The sequence below is a fragment of the Indicator indicator genome, chromosome 28 (assembly GCF_027791375.1).
Source record: "Indicator indicator isolate 239-I01 chromosome 28, UM_Iind_1.1, whole genome shotgun sequence".
NCBI lineage: Eukaryota > Metazoa > Chordata > Aves > Piciformes > Indicatoridae > Indicator > Indicator indicator.
The window spans coordinates 2,112,137-2,130,793 of record NC_072037.1 but is presented as its reverse complement, the minus strand read 5'-3'; the positions used below and the strand labels follow the sequence as shown (position 1 = coordinate 2,130,793).

General features: G+C 52.1%; 1 protein-coding gene across 5 annotated transcripts in view; it reads right to left on the bottom strand.

The window, feature by feature from the left end:
* Nucleotides 1-18,657, bottom strand: part of NSMF (NMDA receptor synaptonuclear signaling and neuronal migration factor) — a 57,022-nt gene that overhangs the window by 24,953 nt on the left and 13,412 nt on the right. For all 5 annotated transcript variants that reach the window (XM_054393401.1, XM_054393403.1, XM_054393405.1 and 2 more), the window contains exons 3-4: nt 4,581-5,057; nt 1,580-1,655 (exon numbers count right to left, since the gene is read on the bottom strand). In XM_054393401.1, coding sequence (XP_054249376.1) covers nt 1,580-1,655; nt 4,581-5,057 — 553 coding nt within the window. The remainder of the gene's footprint in view (nt 1-1,579; nt 1,656-4,580; nt 5,058-18,657) is intronic.

Below are 18,657 nucleotides of genomic sequence, written 5' to 3'. Positions count from 1 at the left end.
AAGGAGCTATGTTAAGTCCAGGAGCTGTGCTTCCCAAGGCTTTCCTTAGGGCACCCATCACTCCTCAAAGCAACCCCAAAGCAAAGGCCTTCAAGCTTTGCTCTGCCTGCAAGCTCTGCCATGGGGCATCATTCTGCAACAACTCTTGTGCCCACCAAAGCTGACTCCAGGGAACAAAGGATGTGCCCAAAGGCAAGGTGCTGATTCTAGGTGCACCAGGTCACAACAGTACCAGACCAGGCACTGTGACCAGCCAACATCTCTGAAGGGCAAAGCCACTGTCTGCCAGATTGCCCTTGGACTGTCCTCAGGCCCTGCCAACCTGGTGCCCAGGAGTGTAGCCAGCTGGGATGCCAGATTTACAGTCCCTGAGATGGGGGCAGGTGGATGTAGGGGTCAGGTAGGAGAAGCAGCACTAGGACAATAGAGAGCAGAAGCCCCCAGAAGCTCCTCACTCCCACTGTCAGGGTAGGATTAGCATCACAGCACCACACATCACACTGGCACCAGGCAAATGCCTTCCCCATGCTGCTCCCATGCCTCACACCTCCTGGGAGGGCTGGAGGGGAAGGGCACAATATAGGCATTTTTTGGGGATGCAGATCCTTTCCAATACCTCAGCAGCTACCCTTCTGCCCAGCCTGGTCCTTAGAGGTCTGATCCAGTCTGGGATATCTCAAGATCAATAATCAGCCTCTTTTGGGACTTGCAAAGACAAAGGTACAAGGGAAAGAAAAAACAGCAGAGAACTGGGTTACAAAAAGGGCACCAGATTAGAAAAGGAGAAATAGAGAGCAGGAGAGCTGAGGGTGACACAGACATTGGAGGAAGGACCCAGGTAAAAGGTGACAAGGCTGGAGAAGGGCTTTAAAAGGCAGAACAGTGTCTGTCTCCTTTCCCTCAGTGCTTGCCTTGGCTTCCCAGCCAGGCAGGCAGGGAGATGACCTTTCCTGACCAGCTGGTTACTACCTGGAAATGAGATTTCTCTTACTCTCTCCAGTCCTTCCAGAACTGCCTCCTGCCAGCACACAGCAACCAGGGGCACCAAACCCTGTGTGCAGTGTGGAGGGAAAGGCTGCTCCTAACTCTTCACACTTTGCAGAGGCTTTACCAGCACCTTCTTCAAATGGCCAGAGCAGTGCAGAAGCTGCAGGCTGAGCTCCCATCCTACAGAGACACTCCTCTGAGTGAAGAGTGCAGCCTGAAGTAACTAACACATTCCTTGGGGCAGTGGCCACAGCAGAAGCAAGAGGTGGAGGGTGTCAGCTGGTGCTCACGCAGCACCCTTGCTCTGCAGCAGCAGCCAGGGAGAGGGCACAGCCTCACACAGAACATCAGGGAAGCAGAGGAGAGCTGGGGAGCCCAAGGAGTTCAAGAAGGTAAAACCAGACCAATGGGAGCAGTAGGAAAGAGAATTAGTAAGTGCAAAAAGGAGCTTAGTGTGAGACAAGATTCTGTCTCTCATCCCCAGCCTGAGGGGCCAAACACACAACTGGATTGCTCCAGGCTCTCAGCTGCAGCTGGGAGCTGGTCACCAGCTTTCAGATGCACGAGGGGGGCTGCAGCAGTGGTCACTTACGCTTGCATAGTTGTAGTGGCGGTTTGGAAACTGAAGAGGTTCTCTTTGGGGAACCAGGTTCGGATGGGGACATCATCTGGAAGAGAGCAGAGACATTGCTCAGAGAGCAAGACTTGCCAAGCTCCTTTTCTTCAGTATCCTGCCCTGTCCTATGCAGGAGAGTCTTAGCCTCTTCATATATAAGGGAGATTCAGACTAGAGAGAACACCTGAGGGTGCTGAGACCCTGGCCCAGGTTACCCAGAGAGGTGGGAGATGCCCCATCCCTGGAACCATCCCTGGAACCACCCCAGGTCAGGTTGGACAGGCTCTGGGCAACCTCACAGAATCATAGAATGGTTTGGGTTGGAAGGGACCTCCAAATGTCTAGTTGGAACCCCTCTGCAGTCAGCAGGGACATCCTCAACTAGATCAGGTTGCCCACAGCCCTGTCAAGCCTGACCTTGAATATCTCCAGGGATGGGGCCCCAACCACCTCCCTGGGGAACCTATTCCAGTGTTCCACCACCCTGATGGTGCAGAACTTGATCCTAACATCCAATCTAAATCTTCTTTCATTTCAAACCATTGCCCCTTTTCCTGTCACTCCCAGCCCTTGTCAAAAGTCCCTCCCCAGCTCTCCTGGAGCCCCTTCAGGTACTGGAAGGATGCTCTAAGGTCTCCCCCGAGCCTTCTCCGCTGCAGGCTGAACACCACCAGCTCCCTCAGCCTGTCTTTGTAGGAGAGGTGTTTCAGCTGATCATCATCATGGCCCTCCTCTGGTCCAGAGGAGGCCACAAAGATGATCAGAGGGCTGGAGCACCTCCGCTGTGAGGAAAGGCTCGAGAGGAGTTGGGGCTGTTCAGCTTGAAGAAGAGAAGGCTCCAGAGTGACCTTATAACTACATTTCTGCATCTGAAGGGGACCCACAGGAAGGAAGGCTGGGGAGGGACTGTTCAGAAAGGCCTGTGGGGATAGGATGAGAGGCAATGGTTTGAAACTAGAGCAGGGGAGATTTAGGTTGGACATCAGGAGGAAGTTCTGCACAGTGAGGGTGCTTAAATACTGAAACATGTTGCTGAGGGATGTGGTGGAGGCTCCATCCCTGGAGAAATTCAAGCTTGCTGTGGCCCTGGGCAGCCTGATCTAGTTGGAGGTGTCCCTGCTGACCGCAGCAGGGTTGGACAAGAAGATCCTTGAGGGTCCCTTCCAACCTGATGCAACCTGTGAATCTTTAGCAGCTACAGAATCTGTCATGAATATTGTGACATCATTAGGAGGAGTTCTTTTCATTCACTGTGGCTGGCCATAGCCCAGCTGAACCCTGTGTGCCTGCTGCAGGCAGAATTACCACAGAGCAGGGACCTCACCACATGGTTTGCACGGATCATCATCTGCCACAGACTGATCCTGCTCTTCCCTGGTGGCACAAAAAGTGGCTGCAACTGCAGCTGCAAGAAATGCTCAATGCAACTGGGGAGGCTTCCTCTGAAGTGAAGCTTCCAAGAAATCCTACAGAAAGCTGTAACAGACACTCTCAGCTAAGTTTCTGTCAAGCCCTACACAGAGGCACTCTAAGGAAATCTGGACCTGAAGCAAAAGCTGCATTCTAGCAGGCTAAACAGTTCCTATGAAATTGCTGTGTCTGCTCTTCTCCAGCAAACAGAGAAGAAATGCCAAGCAGCTCAGACTGGAAATGAATTGCTTGTTGTAAGTCTTGAACACACAACACTGGTGAAGGAGGAGAAGCTGCACAAAGTCCTTTTAGCCAGTGATTCTGTCCAGGCTTTTCAGGGTTTATACATCGTGAAGGGCTGGCTCTCTCCATGTATTTTACAGCTTTTGAGTCACTAGCTTTGATCCAAAGCAGGGCTAATGAACAACAACCTTCTCTTGAGAGGGACTTGAGGGTGTCAGTTGATGACAAACTCCCCAGGAGCCAGCAGTGGTCCCTGGCAGCCCAGCAGGCAGCTGTGTGCTGAGCTGCATCCAGAGCAGGGAGAGCAGCAGCACAGGGAGGGGATTCTGCCCCTCTGCTTTGCTCACACCCCACCTGCAGCACTGCCTCCACTTCTGGGGACCCCAGCACAAGAAGGACCTGGAGCTGCTGGATGGGCCCAGAGGAGGACACAGAGATGATCAGAGGAATAGAGAACCTCCCCTGTGGGAACAGGCTGGGAGAGTTGGGGCTATTGAGCCTGGAGAAGAGAAGGCTCCAGGGAGACCTCAGAGCAGCCTTCCAGTACCTGAAGGGGCTCCAGGAGAGCTGGGGAGGGACTTCTGACAAGGGCTGGGAGTGCCAGGATGAGGGACAATGGCTTTGAGCTGGGAGAGGGGAGACTGAGAGTGGAGATGAGGAAGAAATTCTTTAGAGTGAGATTGGTGAGACACTGGAACAAGTTGCCCAGGGAGATCATAGATTTGTGTAATGGTTAAATTTTGAAAGACAATCAGAATTTTTTTTAATGTAACAATAATTACAAGCCCTACTCCCTGAAAAAATTGAGCAAATAGTGAGTGGAGAGGAAAGGCCATGAAGTGAGGGCCCCTGCTGAACTGCTTCCAGCCATGCAGACCAGCATCTCACAGACACACCAAAGTACAGACCTGAGTCCCTGAGCTGAGGCTCCTTGGAGCATCCTGGCACATTCACAAAGGTTTCACCTTCCTCAGCCCCAGAGTGAGGCAGAGGAGAGAGGGTCCTGCCCTGAAATGCCTCCCAGATGAGCATCAGTGTGGGAGCTTTGACACAGCCACTCCTCTCTTGCTTTTCCTTCAGCAAAAGGGGAGCCCACACAGACCACCCTCATTAAGCCACATGGAAACCACCCAGGTGCTGAGCCAGAAGCAGAGACAGGGGGGCTTGGAGGAGCTGGCCTCAGACTGAGCTCAGCTTATTTCAGACTCCCCCTTTGACAACTCCTTTCCCCAGGGGTGCCAAAAGGGAAACACTGCAAGCAAACCTCCAGGCTAGGCTGAGGTGGGTGCCACCCCTCCAGCACGCAGCGCCCACCCTCACGTACCAGACACTCGATCGACGCTGTACATCCTCTCCAGCCTTTTTCTGTGCCACCCAGCGTCACCGCTTTGATGCTGCTCCAGGTCAAAGGACTGCTGGGACGGGGCAGCCAGGCGGGAGCAGGTGGGGCACTCCTTGGAGCCCTGCCGGCTGCCCGGCCAGGCCTTGCAGTGCCTGCTGCCGTGCGAGCCGCCTGCGCTCTGCACGTGGTGCCCGTGGTGGCACTCCTCCTGGGCAGCTCCCTTCATCACCACCAGCTCCATGCTCTCGCTCTCGTGGTCTGACAGCATCGGCCTCTCACCGGAGATGGTGTAGACGCGGGCCTTGGGTCCTTCACTCGGCACCTTCTCTGCCTGCTCCTCCGAGAAGCTCCTCTCAAACTTGCCGTCCGAGATGACCGAGAGCCTGCGCTTGTTCTGCGCCGCCTGCTGCATCTCAGGGGAGTCCTCCTGCCCCAGGTAGGAGTCTGCTAGCAGGTGATCTGAAACAGACAGCACGCTGCCCTTAGCACCAAAGCACCCCAGGTGCCAGCAGAGTCGGGAGGCTCTTGGTTACTGCTGAAGGGGAAGGAAGAGGGACACAGTAGGTTCCCCCAGGGACGCTGTCAGATGGACACGTGCCCACTGGCTTCTGAACCTCCAGAGCTGGCAGCAACATCATAGAGTGGTTTGGGCTGGAAAAGGCCTCTGAGATCGAGTCCAACCACCAGCCCAACATCACCATGGCCATCAAACCATGTCCCCAAGGGCCACAGCCACACATTTCTTGAACACCTCCAGGGATGGGGACTCAACCACCTCCCTGGGCAGCCTCTTCCAATCCCTGACCACTCCTGCAGCAAAGAAATTTTGCCTCATCTCCAACTTAGACCTCCCCTGGCACAATTTCAGGCTATTGCCTCTCATTCTATCACTTGATACTAGGGAGAAGAGACCAACCCCCACCTAACTCAACCTCCTTTCAAGGAGCTGTAGAGAGCAATGAGGTCTCCCCTTAGCTTCTTCTTCTCCAGGCTGAACAGCCCCAGGTCCCTCAGCTGCTCCTCCCCAGCCCTGTTCTCCAGACCCTTCCCCAAGCTTTGTTGTCCTTCTCTGGACCAGCTCCACCCCCTCAATGTCCTTCTTGGAGTGAGAGGCCCAAAAATTGAACCCAGTACTCAAGGTATGGCCTCATCAATGCCCAGTACAGGAGCATAATCCCTGCCCTGGTCCTGCTGGCCACACTATTGCTGCTCCAAGGCAGGATGCTGGTGGCCTTCTTGGTCACCTGAGCACACTGCTGGCTCATGTTCAGACATCTGTCAGCCAGAAATGAGCCACTTCTGACAAATACATCCAATATTTGAAGCATGCATGACCATCAAACAAGGCTAGAAGCAAACCCAGGTCTCAGTGCACAGCCTGAGCACAGCCCCTGCTCAGCCCTGCCTGCTGCAGGGCATTGAGCCACCCAAGGGCTGCTGACCTGGTCACAGCTTGCAGCACAAGCGACAAACTCCCAGTGTTTTGTGCACCGAGTTTCTCTTTTTCAGAACAAAAAGAAAAGGGTAAAGCAGAAGGGTTTGAGTTTCTTTTCCTCCCTGATTTTCTGTCAGTTGGTTTGACATGAGAGAAACACAAAAGGCCTTGAGCTGGCAGCGCAGCACCCAGCTCCCTGCGGCACCCCTGGCCACCAGCTGCCCAGATGGCAAAGCCATGGCCAGCAGTAGCTGTCCTGAAGTGAAAGACTGCACTGCTTTGTAGGGTAGGAAGATGGAAAGGAGACAGACCCATGAGTGCAACTATCTTTGGAGCCCACACACTGGATTGAGTGCCAGGAAATCTCAGCATTTCCATGGCAATTCCATGTGTGAACCCAACGTGCTCCCACCCACCTGCTGATCCTTTTTCAAGGGGCTGCTAATTACCTTTTCCACTTCCCTTCAGATGGGAAGCAGCCAGGGGACTGTTCAAAAGGCTCAGCAGGAAATGCATTATTCAAGTGACTACTGCCCCAGCAAAACCAAACCCATTAGTGTCCAGCACAGACAGCAGCACTTTAGAGGCAGAAAGCAAACCCAGGCCTTTAAGCCACTGGATATTTAATGAACATTTTTCCCTGAGCTACTGAGTCATGGCCTGGAAGAACAGCAAGCTGAGACTTGGCTATCTTGAGCTGGCTATGAAGAGATGAAAGAGGAAACATGGAACATGGAGATGTTGGGTAGAAGGTGGACTTGATGATCTTAGAGGTCTTTTCCAACCTAATGATTCTATGAGTCAAGGAAGAGACCTGTCTCAGGACAAGTCTGATGTTGTACATTCTGTCACATTCTGCTCCCTAGGAAGCGCTCTTGTGCCCCTCTCAAGGAGCCCTCCCAAGCTGAGGATGCACACTTGCAGCTTCTGAATCTGAAGCCCACCCTGAATTCTGCTCACATTGCCCAGGGTCACCCTCCTGCTCTGTCTGCCATGGAGACTGAACCAAACTGAGTTGGTGCTGGCATGGTGTGCCACCTTCACTTCACCTTTCTGCTTGAGATACAGCTTCCTCCTGCACAAATCCACCTCCGGCCACTCTGCTCAAGAAGTGACTGTTCAGGCTGATGCAACCCAGGTTCATTTCATGTCTCCTAGTGACACCTCTCAGTCTCTGGATACTGGAGCTGGCAACTGTGTGACTCCCTGAGCTGACCATGAGGCAGAAGGCCTGAAGACAAAGCTCTGCCTCTTGATTCTACAGCTGATGCTCTCCTGGAAGGCTTCATACAAAGTCCAAAACACATCCTAGGTGTGGTGAGGATTCAAGCACTTCAATGAGGCTGTCCAGGTAGATACAAAAGTGAGCAGTGCTCTACTTCAGCCACAGTCAGAGACAGCCTGGACATTTGCATCTCCTCCAGGAGGAGAGCTTGATGGACAAACACCATCCCTGGTGGTGAGAGGATGAGGGGCAATGGTTTGAAATTAGAGCAGGGTGGATTTAGGTTAGACATTAGGAGGAAGTTCTTCTTGAGGGTGATGGAACACTGGAACAGGTTGCCCAGAGATGTGGTAGAGGACTAATCCCTGGAGACATTCAAGGCCAAACTTGATGGGGCTCTGACCAACCTGAGTTGCTCTAGTTGGAGATGCCCCTGCTCACTGCAGGAGGTTTGGACAAGATGACCTTCAAGGGTCACCTCCAACCTGATGCAATCTGTCCTATCACCAGAACCACTGCAATGCATTCAAGTGGAAGAAGCTGCTCCACCAGCTGTCATTCAACAGCTTCTCCACTGTGTCCTACCAGCTGCAGGACAGTGTCACAGGAACCAGTGCAGAAGGTGCTCACAGGCTCCACAGTCTCTCCAACCACTTGTCACCCCTCAAGAGGCATCAGACCACCAGTTGCACTCTAGCAACTCAGACTCTCCTCAGTTCCAAGAGTGACTCTGGAATGGGCATGACTTGGGGAAACACCACCCAGTGACACTTCACTAGCTGCCAAGACCCGAGCTGGCTGCCAGTGCCAGGCTCGCCATCTTTAGATTCAAAACAAAGGCCAGTTCTAAGTGCTCATCTCAGCTTGTCACACTTACTAATCCATGTGGGCACAGTGACTCTGTGTGTCTTGAGACACCACAAACCAGTGGCTGGCAGCTGTCCCTGCTTCTCCTGCTATGGAAGCTGTGGAGCTTCAGTAAGGCAAACACACAGGACTGGGCACCTTCACTCACAGAACTGCAATCCAGAGAGGATTTCTGAGCTCTACTGTTTCTGAACACCTGGTCAGTGGAACAACAGCATGCCCAAGGTACAGCACGGCTGGAAGTGCTGATGATGCCCAGAGCAGACACCACTCCCAGTTGCTGTTTCATTGGCACCAAGGTCTCCTCAGCTCCACAAAACATACAGCAGTGGGATGTGAGTGCTTCAAGAAGAGTCAATATTTTACTGAACTCATGGCAGGGTTACAGTTCCTCATAGAACGGCTCAGGTTGGAAGGGACCTCAGGAAACATCTACTCCAACCTCCCCATCATGGGCAGGGACACCTCTCAGCTAGACTTGGTTGCTTACCCAACCTGGCCTTGAACACCTCCAGGGAGAGGGCATCCACGACCTCCCTGGGCAACCTCTTCCAGAGTCTCACCACCCTCATACTGAAGAACTTCTTCCTAACGTTCAGTCTAACCCTACTCTGCCTCAGGTACAAACCATTCCCCCTTGTCCTGTCTCCAGACACCCTCATGAAAAGTCCCTCTGCAGCCTTCCTATAGGATCCCTTCAGGTATTGGAAGGCAGCTCTGAGGTCCCCCTGGAGTCTTCTCCCAGCTGAACACCCCCAGCTCCCTCAGCCTGCCCTCACAGCAGAGGTGCTGCAGCCCCTGCTACCTTGACTGGATGCATTTGACATGCACTACCTGTCTGACCTAGCATGCAAAATGCAAGCACAATGCTTTCTTCCTGCCTTATTTCTGTGTTACTCAGGGGATTTTCACTTGTACCTACCAGGAGTTCCATGGTCTGCACTACAAAGCCCTGCCACCACCCCAGGCTTTCTCTTTGTCAAACAGCTGGATAATTATTTCTTTTCATTCCCTTTAGCACCTTCAGTAATTACACACTGGAGAAGCAACTTCATATGCAAAGGGAATGTGAAGCTTTGTTCAAATCTTCTACTTAATAAAGAAGTTACCTACAGAAAGTAAAAATTAGGATGGAAGGAAAAGAGATTCCAAGACCCAATATAATGAATTATTGGCTTCTAGAAATGAAGCTGCAGCAGTTCAGGGAGCAAGGCTGCCCTGGCACTCACACCCCAGGCGTTCACATGCACCACCTGCCCTGGTACCAGTGACCAGTTCCTTTGGCTGCCTGCAGTGACCTGGATTCAGGGGCCAAAGCACTTCATCTGCTTCCACTATGGCATTTTAGGTGAATATTTGCTCTGCTAAGAAAGAATCACAGAATCACAACAGGGGTTGGAAGGGAGCTCTGGAGATTGAATCCAACCCTCCTGCCAGAGCAGGGTCACCCAGGGCAGGTCACACAGGAATGCATCCAGGAAGGTTTTGAAAGTCTTTCTCAAGGAGACTCCACAACCTCTCTGGGCAGCCTGATCCAGGGCTCCAGCATCCTCACATCAAAAATGTTTCACCTAATGTTGAGGTGGAACTTCCTGGGTTCCAGCTTGTACCTCTTGTTGCTTGTCCTATCACTGGGCACCCCTGAAAAGAGCCTGGTCCTTCAATGTCTGTGAATATTGAGGGTGGCTGTCAGGATGATCAGATCCCCTCTCAGCCTTCTCTTCTCCAGACTAAACAGGGCTCTCAGCCTTTCTTCACAGCAGAGATGCTCAAGTCCCCCAGTCACCCTCATAGCCTCCTTTGCAGAGCTGGTCCAGAAGTCAGCAGTAAATTCAATCTGAGCCAAAGGGACTTTCAACAAAGTTAACCAAGGAGCAATACCAGGGGGTCAGCACTAACTGGAATTGTCTTCTCAGAGTCAGCTGAAGCAGGCTGCTGTTAACAGCCTCTGCCTGGTTACTGCTGCTCCATTTATCTGCAGGTTGCTGTTGCCACCTCTCCCACAAGCAGCTGCTCCAGCAAGCTGCCACGGCAGCCCAGGACAGCACGACTTGGGAAGCCTGGCACAGAGCCCTGCTCTCCAGCAACTCTGATGAGCTGACCTGGTGACAGCTCTGCTCTCCCACTTGCTTTCATCAGCAACACCTTTGTCTCAGCCAGCTGCAAAGCTACCTTGGAGCAAACCAGGTTGCTCATACATTGCTTTTCATCTAGGTTTGGGCTCTGTGTGGATTTATTGTGCCTGAGAGACCCAACGGGAAAATGAAGGGAAGAGGATCAAGATGCTTGATCTGGAGTTTGTGTGTCTATTGGTAACAGAAACATCAGAATCATCTTCTTATCACTTCCTTCTCTAGTTGAGCAGGGCCAGGGGAGGCCACAGCCATACTGGCAGGGCTGGAAGCCTTCTGCTGGGAGGCCAGGCTGAGAGAGTTGGGGTTGTGCAGCCTGCAGAAGAGAAGGCTCTGGGGAGATCTTCTGGTGGCCTTTCAGCACCTAAAGTAGGCTACAAGAAAGCTGGGGAGGGACTTTTGTCAAGGAGTGTAGTGATGAGATAAAGGGAATGGTTTCATCTGAGAGGGAAGAGTTAGATGAGAGATTAGGAAAGAATTCCTCCTCATGAGGGTGGTGACACAGTGGCATGGGTTGCCCAGAGAAGTTGTGGATGTCCCATCTCTGGAAATGGTCAAAGCTGGGTTGGAAAGGGCCTTGAGCAACCTGGGCTAGTGGAAGGTGTCCCTGCCCATGGCAGGGGGTAGGAATGATGAGGTGGATGAGCTTTAAGATCCTTTCCAACCTAAACCCTTCTCTGATTCCATAATTCTAACAGCCTGTCCACAACCTGCAGGCTCAACAGTCCAGTCCCAAGGGCCAATCCATTTCTCCTCCATCTCTATTTAGTCTCAGTTGCTCCTCTCTGATATTCTCTCTTCCCCTTCCAAGCAGCACTGCCCAACACTTGTTAGGGCATGTGCAGCACCCAAAGCATAACCACTGACAGCAATGATGACCTGCAGCAGTTAATTTGTGGTATCTTGGGAAAGAATCCCCATTCCCAGCACATCTACTTCCTGATAATTAAACACTGATTTCTGTTAGACACTCAGAAATGAATCCTTTCTCATTCAGTAATTCTCACCTGAGCACTTGCTCTGACCCAGGTAACTAACCATGAAAGGATTTTGACATTTTCTTTTGTCACGTTTTGAGGAGGAGGTAAAGTGCTGGGATGAGTCTCAGCTGAGTGATGCCCATTCACAATCATGGAGAGAATCACAGAACCAAACTCCTGCCTGGTAACCCCCATGGGATGGGAAGTTTATAAATCAAGGCAGAAAACAGCCACAAGGCAAAGAGAGCAGCTTAGAAAAAAAAATAAAGTCCCTAATTTATGACTGCATTTAGCAGCCAAACTGATGATTAAAGCATCTTAGATTTAAAACCTCAGCTCCTGCATCAGAAGCAAAGTGGCAAAGGGGAATCCAGATAAGCCTCATTAAAAGCCCATCTGTCATCTCAGGAAAATAAATTTCAGAGAGACTTCTATGTTCCCTACTCCACCTTAGCTGGATCTCTATGAACCTGATGTTTAAGGTACCAGCTTTAAATCAAAGAACTCTCTCAGCCACCAAAGGTGGTTTTAGGTTTATAGTATGTGGACTTGCAGTATTTTTTGTAGTGTCCCAGAATCCCAGCATGGAGGAGCTTGGAAGGGACCTCTGGAGATCATCCAGTCCAAGCCCCTGCTAAAGCAGGGCACCCACAGCAGCTTGCCCAGGAGCACAATGCCCAGGGGGGGTTGGAAGCTCTCCAGATGAGACTCCACAACCTCTCTGGGCAGCCTGCTCCAGGCCTCCAACACCCTCACAACAAACAACTTTCTCCTCCTGTTCAGAGCGAGCCTCCTGGGTTCCAGTTTTGCTCAGTGCCTCTTGTCCTGTCCCTGGGCACTACTGACAAGAGTCTGACCTTAGCCTCTTGCACCCCAGCCTTTAGCTGTTGCTGAGCATTGCTCAGCTCCCCTCTGGGGCTGCTCTTCTCCAGGCTCTCAGCCTTTGCTCCTCACAGAGCTGCTCCAGGCCCCTCAGCATCTCTGTAGCCTCTGCCGGACTCTCTCCAGCAGTTCCCTGTCTCTGTTGAACTGGGGAGCCTAGAACTGGACTCTAGCCTCTGCTGGACTCTCTCCAGCAGCTCCTCTTAAGAATGAAATTAACACCTTGTCCTATCACTGGGCACCACTGACAAGAGCCTGGCCCCTTCACCTTGACACCCACCCCTCAGATATTTATAGACTGTTAGTCTGGAGGAGGCTGAGAGGGGATCTGGTGTGAGAGCGCTGGAGCAGGCTGCCCAGAGAGGTTGTGGAATCTCCTTCTCTGGGGGCTTTCAAAACCTTCCTGGATGCATTCCTGTGTGACCTGTCCTAGGTGATCCTGCTCTAGCAGGGGGTTGGACTGGATGATCTCTGGAGGTCCCTTCCAACCCCTGACATTCTGTGGTTCTATGACCTCACTGGTCTGGCAGGCAAGAAATAGGCATGGTGCAAGTCAGGAAATTTGTTCAAAACATGGAAGCATGAGGCAGGGATATAAAAATGGAGCTACAACAATTAAGGAAAGGTCACAGTGGCATTTCAGCTGTGCAGCAGCTTGAGTCATGCCAGCTAATGACACACAGGACGTATGGAATCACCCCAAGCCTAACCACATCAGCCTTGCTGGGACTCCATGAGGCACCCTGACCCTGCTGCTCCTCAGGAAGGAGCCTCACAGCCTGCACTGCAAAGCCACAGAGAAAGGCAAGGCCTGTCTGAGTGAGGGAGCTGCCCTGGGAACACAGAAGGTCACTTAACTGGGACAAAACGGTTCCAATTAATCTCCTGCACTGGAAGGGGCCTAGAAAACAAACTGAAGATGCAGCTGCCATTGTGCTCAGAGGAGTCACCTCTTAGCCTGGCCTCTGACATCAATGTGAGCAGACAAAATGGTTACTGTGAGATATGTGACAGCGAAGGAGAAAGTGGCAGCTCCCCCAGTGGCATTTAGTATTTCCATGGTAACTGTGGCCTGTGCTTTTGTCCACTTTGTAAGCCAGCAAACGTTCCATGGCAGGTTCTAGGACAGCTCCATACCACACTTGTGCTGGCCAAGCCTGGGTGCAGCCTGAAACCCTCACAGACGAGATTTCACATCCCTGCTCTGCCCTCAACTCAGGCTCCCTACCACCTCCTCTGGAGCATGAGCTCTTTACCAGACAGACCACCTCCATCACTCAAGGCCAGCCACACCACGGCCCCACAGGGACACACCAAGAGAGCTGGGCCAGGTGCACTGCTGGGGGCCTTGCTGGGGACAGGGTAAAGGGCCTCTAAAGAGACTTGGTGCTTACCCTGGAACAGGCTCTGTTGGCAGCTCCACAGTCTGAACAGTGGCAAACTGAAGATCCAGAGGTTTGAAACTGGAGCAGGGCAGTTTTAGGTTGGACATCAGGGCAAAGTTCTTCACAATGAGAGTGGTGAAATACTGGAACAGGCTGTCCAGAGATGTGGTCGAGGACTCATCCTGGAGACGTTCAAGGTCAAACCTGATGGGGCCCTGAGCAACCTGAGCTGCTCTAGCTGGAGATGTCCCTGCTCACTACAGGGGGTTTGGACAAAACAACCTTTGAGGGTCCCTTCCAACCCAAGGCAATCTGTGAAGGTGTCTCAGAGCACTCTATAGCTTCAGCCTTACCTCAGGGCTTCAGTACAAGCGCTGCTTGCTGGTCAGTCATTTGGCCTGAAGCACCTGCAAAGCCTCATGCTGGAGCTTCTCAAGCCTCATGTCAGCTCCTGGCAGTGTCAGGAACCTCCTCTGTTGCATAGCTGCTGTTCCCCCCGCCCCAAATCCTCTCTTCTGCAGTGTCAGAGCCCAGGATACAAACAGGAGTGGTTGCTTTGGTGCAGGCTCTGCACGTGGCACAGCAACCCCAGCAACCACATTTTCTCCTGCCACCCATTGCTGTTTGGCTTGGGGAAGGTCCCCAATGCCTTCAGTGTTTTCACTGATGGCTGAAGCATCATGCAAAACCAAAGAAAACTAGCAAAGATGACTTCTTCTGAGCTTCAAAGGAGCTTCTTCCAGTTTGAGGTAACTATTCCCTTTGCTTTGCACTGGTACAAAGCAGGCAGAGCAGCCACGTTGTTCTCACAAGAACCATGGCCAACATGGGTCACAACCTGCTAGGCAGCTCTGGCCCAAGGTCCATCATCTCTGCAGCACCAAGCACACCTTTGACTTGCTGGGATCTTCCCTTCTCTCTTGCTTCCAGAGCCTTTCACCTGCAGCTTGCACAGAGCAGGCAGCCTGCAGCAGGCAGGGCAGTGCCACATCCCACAGTGACAGCCCCAGCACTCCAGCAGCTGCCCTCCAAATCCAGCAAAATAGAAACTACCTGATAAAAAAAAAATCCCAGGGAAAAGCCCAGCCTAGCTCCCTTCCTTTCCTCAAAAGATCCTTGTGTCTGAATCCCATCTCACCAGGATGCATCACTGCTTCCCCAAACAGGGGAAGTTTCTCAGCTGCTCTGCTTGCTGTTGTTTTTCATTTCACTGCCCTGTGCCCTGGGTATCTTTTTCCTCTCACAATTCCAGTACATGGAGATCAGGAAATCGAAAGCAGGATCTCAGTGCTGGGCCTCTGACACCTAAGCTGGGAGACGGGGACTCTGGGAGTGTCCAAACCTCCTTATCCCAAGAGCTCTGGTGAGACTTCAAGTGATTATTTCCTCTATGTTTTGCTCTCTGCAGCCATCTGACACTTCCCTTTCACAACACTTCAATCCTTTTCCCTCTCTTTCTTCTAGATCTGCTCTAAGGGACACCCACTCCTACACTCAAACCAGACCACAGACAAGATGAGGAGCCTTTAGAAGGTACCAGAAAGCTCTGAGATTCAGCAAGGACTCTGGCAACAGCCCTGCAGTCAGAATGAATGCTGAACATAGGAGAACCTCTTCTTGGGAACCTTCCCAGACCTTCAGCCTGCATGAATAAGGCAGCAATGAACAGGGGCAGGAGGAGAGCAGGAGATGCATTACCACCTCAGCTACCTTAAGAGATCTGTGTCCTGTCAGCTGGAGCAGAGTCCAACCCTCTTTTTTTTTTTTTTAATTCCTCAGTGTATCTTAAAGATCAGGAAAGAAGTGAGTGATCCCAGAGGGACAAGTCCTTCCTCCTCTGCCAGCAGCTTGCATCCCATCAACAAGAGATCATAGAATCATAGAATGGTCTGGGTTGGAAGGGACCTCTAAAGGTCATCCAGTCCAAACCCCCTCTGCAGTCAGCAGGGACATCCTCAACTAGACCAGGCTGGACAGAGCCTGTTGAGCCTCACCTTGAATATCTCCAGGGATGGGGCCTCGACCATTTCCCTGGGCATCCTGTTCCAGTGCTCCACCACCCTCATGGTAAAGATGGAATGCCCTGTTCCTGTGTGACCTATTCTGGGTGATCCTGCTCTGGCAAGGGGGATGGACTGGATGATCTTTCTGGGTCACTTCCAACCCTTAATATTCTGTGATTCTGTGAAAAGGGAAGCAAAGAGAAGAGAAACCTCTGTTGCTGCCATCCATCACTGGGTGGTGGCTCCCCAGTCACCTGGAAAAGCCTCCTCCAAAACAAGACAGTAAAGAATTGCAGAGGGACGGTCACAGAGTTTCTGAGCCATGAAGTTCTCAGGCCTCACATCAGGAAGAATCAGAAGTTGTAAGCAGCAACAAACATTCTCCCCTACCTGTCTCTCACCACATGCAGGCCCTGCAGCACTCTGCAATCCTCTTCACCTGCTGCTGCAGTTCAATCCCACACCTCCTGCCCCAGTGAAGGGAGCAGAGCGGGGGGCAGGCTGCAATTTCAGTGGAAAGAGAAGGGAAGCAAAGCCTTGCAAATCACTCAGCCCTCCTTCAAAGGCTCAGCCCTGGCAGCTGGCCCATCCTGCTGAGAAACAATCCCTCTGCAGCCCCTCAGCACCACTCCCCAACTTCTCAAAGCCATTCTGCCACACAATCAAAGCTCCCCAGAGGAGCCACCAGGAACAGTCTGAGGTGTGAAAAGTTACCAGGAAAGAAAAAGCTCCTTGATCAGTGGTGGACTGCGAATTAAGAGGTGAGGTACAAATGCCATCTCCTTTCCTTGGAGTCAAGTGACAGGACAAGATCAATGGACACAAACTGGAACCCAGGAGGTTCCACCTCAACGTGAGGAAAAACCTCTTTGGTGTGAGGGTGCTGGAGCCCTGGAGCAGGCTGCCCAGAGAGGCTGTGGAGTGCCCTTTCCAGAGACATTCAAAACCTGCCTGGATGTGTTCCTGTGTGACCTGCCCTGGGTGATCCTGCTTTGCCAAGGGGGATACTCAATGATCTTTAGAGGTCCCTATGAAAATGGACAATCCTCAGAGAACAAAGTGCAGCACAAATGGAGCGAGTTGGGGCAGTCTCTGCCCACTTGGCACCTCCATCCCGATGCTGGGTCTCCTGTGCCTGCCTAGGCACCTACAGAGCTCCACCCTCCTGCTGAGGAGTGGAATTAGCAGGTAAAGCAGCAGCAGACCTGGCATCCCAAAGATGCACACCCACCTCATTTTCTGCATGAGGATTGTCCCCTGCAGCAAGAGAGGAGGGGTTTAGCTCTGGAGCTGCAGAGGAGGAGGATCCTGCCCTTCCTTTCTCCACTGTTCCACTGATGGCTCTGCCACCTCTCTGCTCCTTCAGGATCACAACCCTTTCCCCTCACTGCATTCCTCAATGACTTTAAACCTTTCTCAGACCTTTTATTTCCTGGACTATAAATTACTGAGGTCTAAGCCTCCACCCATTCACATCTGGGCTAGAACCTGAATCCCAGCTGCAATCTGCTGGCAGTGCAGGGAGAATCCACCCACACAGCTGCGGTTATTGAACAGAAAGCAGACCTGACCCACTCCTGGTGGGTACTGTGAACCTCTATCAGAAGCAGACTGCTCTGGCCTGGATCAGTCACAGTGTGGCCAGCAGGACCAGGGCAGCGAGGGTGCCCCTTGCTTGGCACAGGTGAGGACACACCTTGAGCATTGAGTTCAGTTTTGAGCCTCTCACTCTAAGAATATTGAGGGGCTGGAGCAGGTCCTGAGAAGGGTAACAAAGCTGGGGAAGGGTCTGGAGAACAGGGCTGGGGAGGAGCAGCTGAGGGAGCTGGGGGTGTTCAGTCTGGAGAAGAGGAGGCTGAGGGAGACCTCATTGCTCTCTGCAGCTCCCTGTTGCAGTGAGCTGGGGGATGGACTCTTCCCCCTAGTATCAGGTGAAAGAAAGAGAGGAAACAGCCTGAAATTGTACCAGGGGAGGGTTAGGTTGCAGATTAGGAAAACTTTGCTGCAAGAGCGGTCAGGGATTGGCACAGGCTGCCAGGGAGGTGGTGGAGTCCCCGTCCCTGGAGGTGTTCATGAAACGTGTGGCCATGGCGGTGCTGGACTCTATGACCTTGGGGGGGCTTTTCCAAACTATATGGTTCCCTGATTCTCTGAAAAGGTTCCTACCTGCATTGAGGACTTTGTCCTCCAGCATGCTGAGCTATCTGGACCTAAGCCACCAACACCCTGCCTCACCATGCCCTCTTCAGCCAAGCTGAGGACTTGGAGCTCAGGTGCTTCTGTGTCTGTCCTACACCTTCAGCTTGCCCAGAAGCAGCCCTTCATTTGTTTCACTGGGGTCACTGGATGACAAAAAGCTAATGACCCAGCTAGAGCACTGTGCTGAGCCTGAGGGGAAGCCTTCAGACACTTGGAAAAATGATATTGAGATATATATAAAAAAATTCTACAGGAAGGATCCAGTTGACTACTCTGTTATTGGACTACTGGGACAAACAAAAGGGAGCCAAATTTTCTACTCACAGCACTTTTATAGGATAGCAACCTTCCCACCAGGGTTATTTATAAAGCAACGTTACAGACTGTGTTAAATTATACACTGCAGAATTTCTGCAGATGACTTAAATAATGATGATTTCCCCCCTCCCCCAACTCTTCTACAAACATTTAGAGTCATTTCTAGGGAATTTTATTTATTTCATACAATCATGGAGTGGTTTGGGTTGGAAGGGACGTTAAAGATCATCAAGTCCAATCCTACTACAGTCAGCAGGGACCTCTGCAACTGGAGCAGGTTGCTCAGAACCCCAAACAACCTCACATGCAATGGCTCCACGGATGGGGCAGCTCTCACCTCTCTGGGCAACCCAAGCCAGGCTCTCACCACCCTCAGTGTCAAACATTTCTCCCTTCTCTCCAGCCTCAATCTCCCTCCTTTAGTTTCAAACCCTCACCCCTTGGCCTCTCACAACAGGCCCTGAGAAAAAGTCCTTCCCCAACTTTCTAATCAGCCCTTGAAGCACTGCAAGCCCACCAGAAGGTCTCCCTGGAGCCTTCTCTTCTCCAGGCTGCACAACCCCAACTCTCTCAGCCTGGCCTCCCAGCAGAGCCCTTCCAGCCCTGCCAGCATTGCTGTGGCCTCCTCTGGCC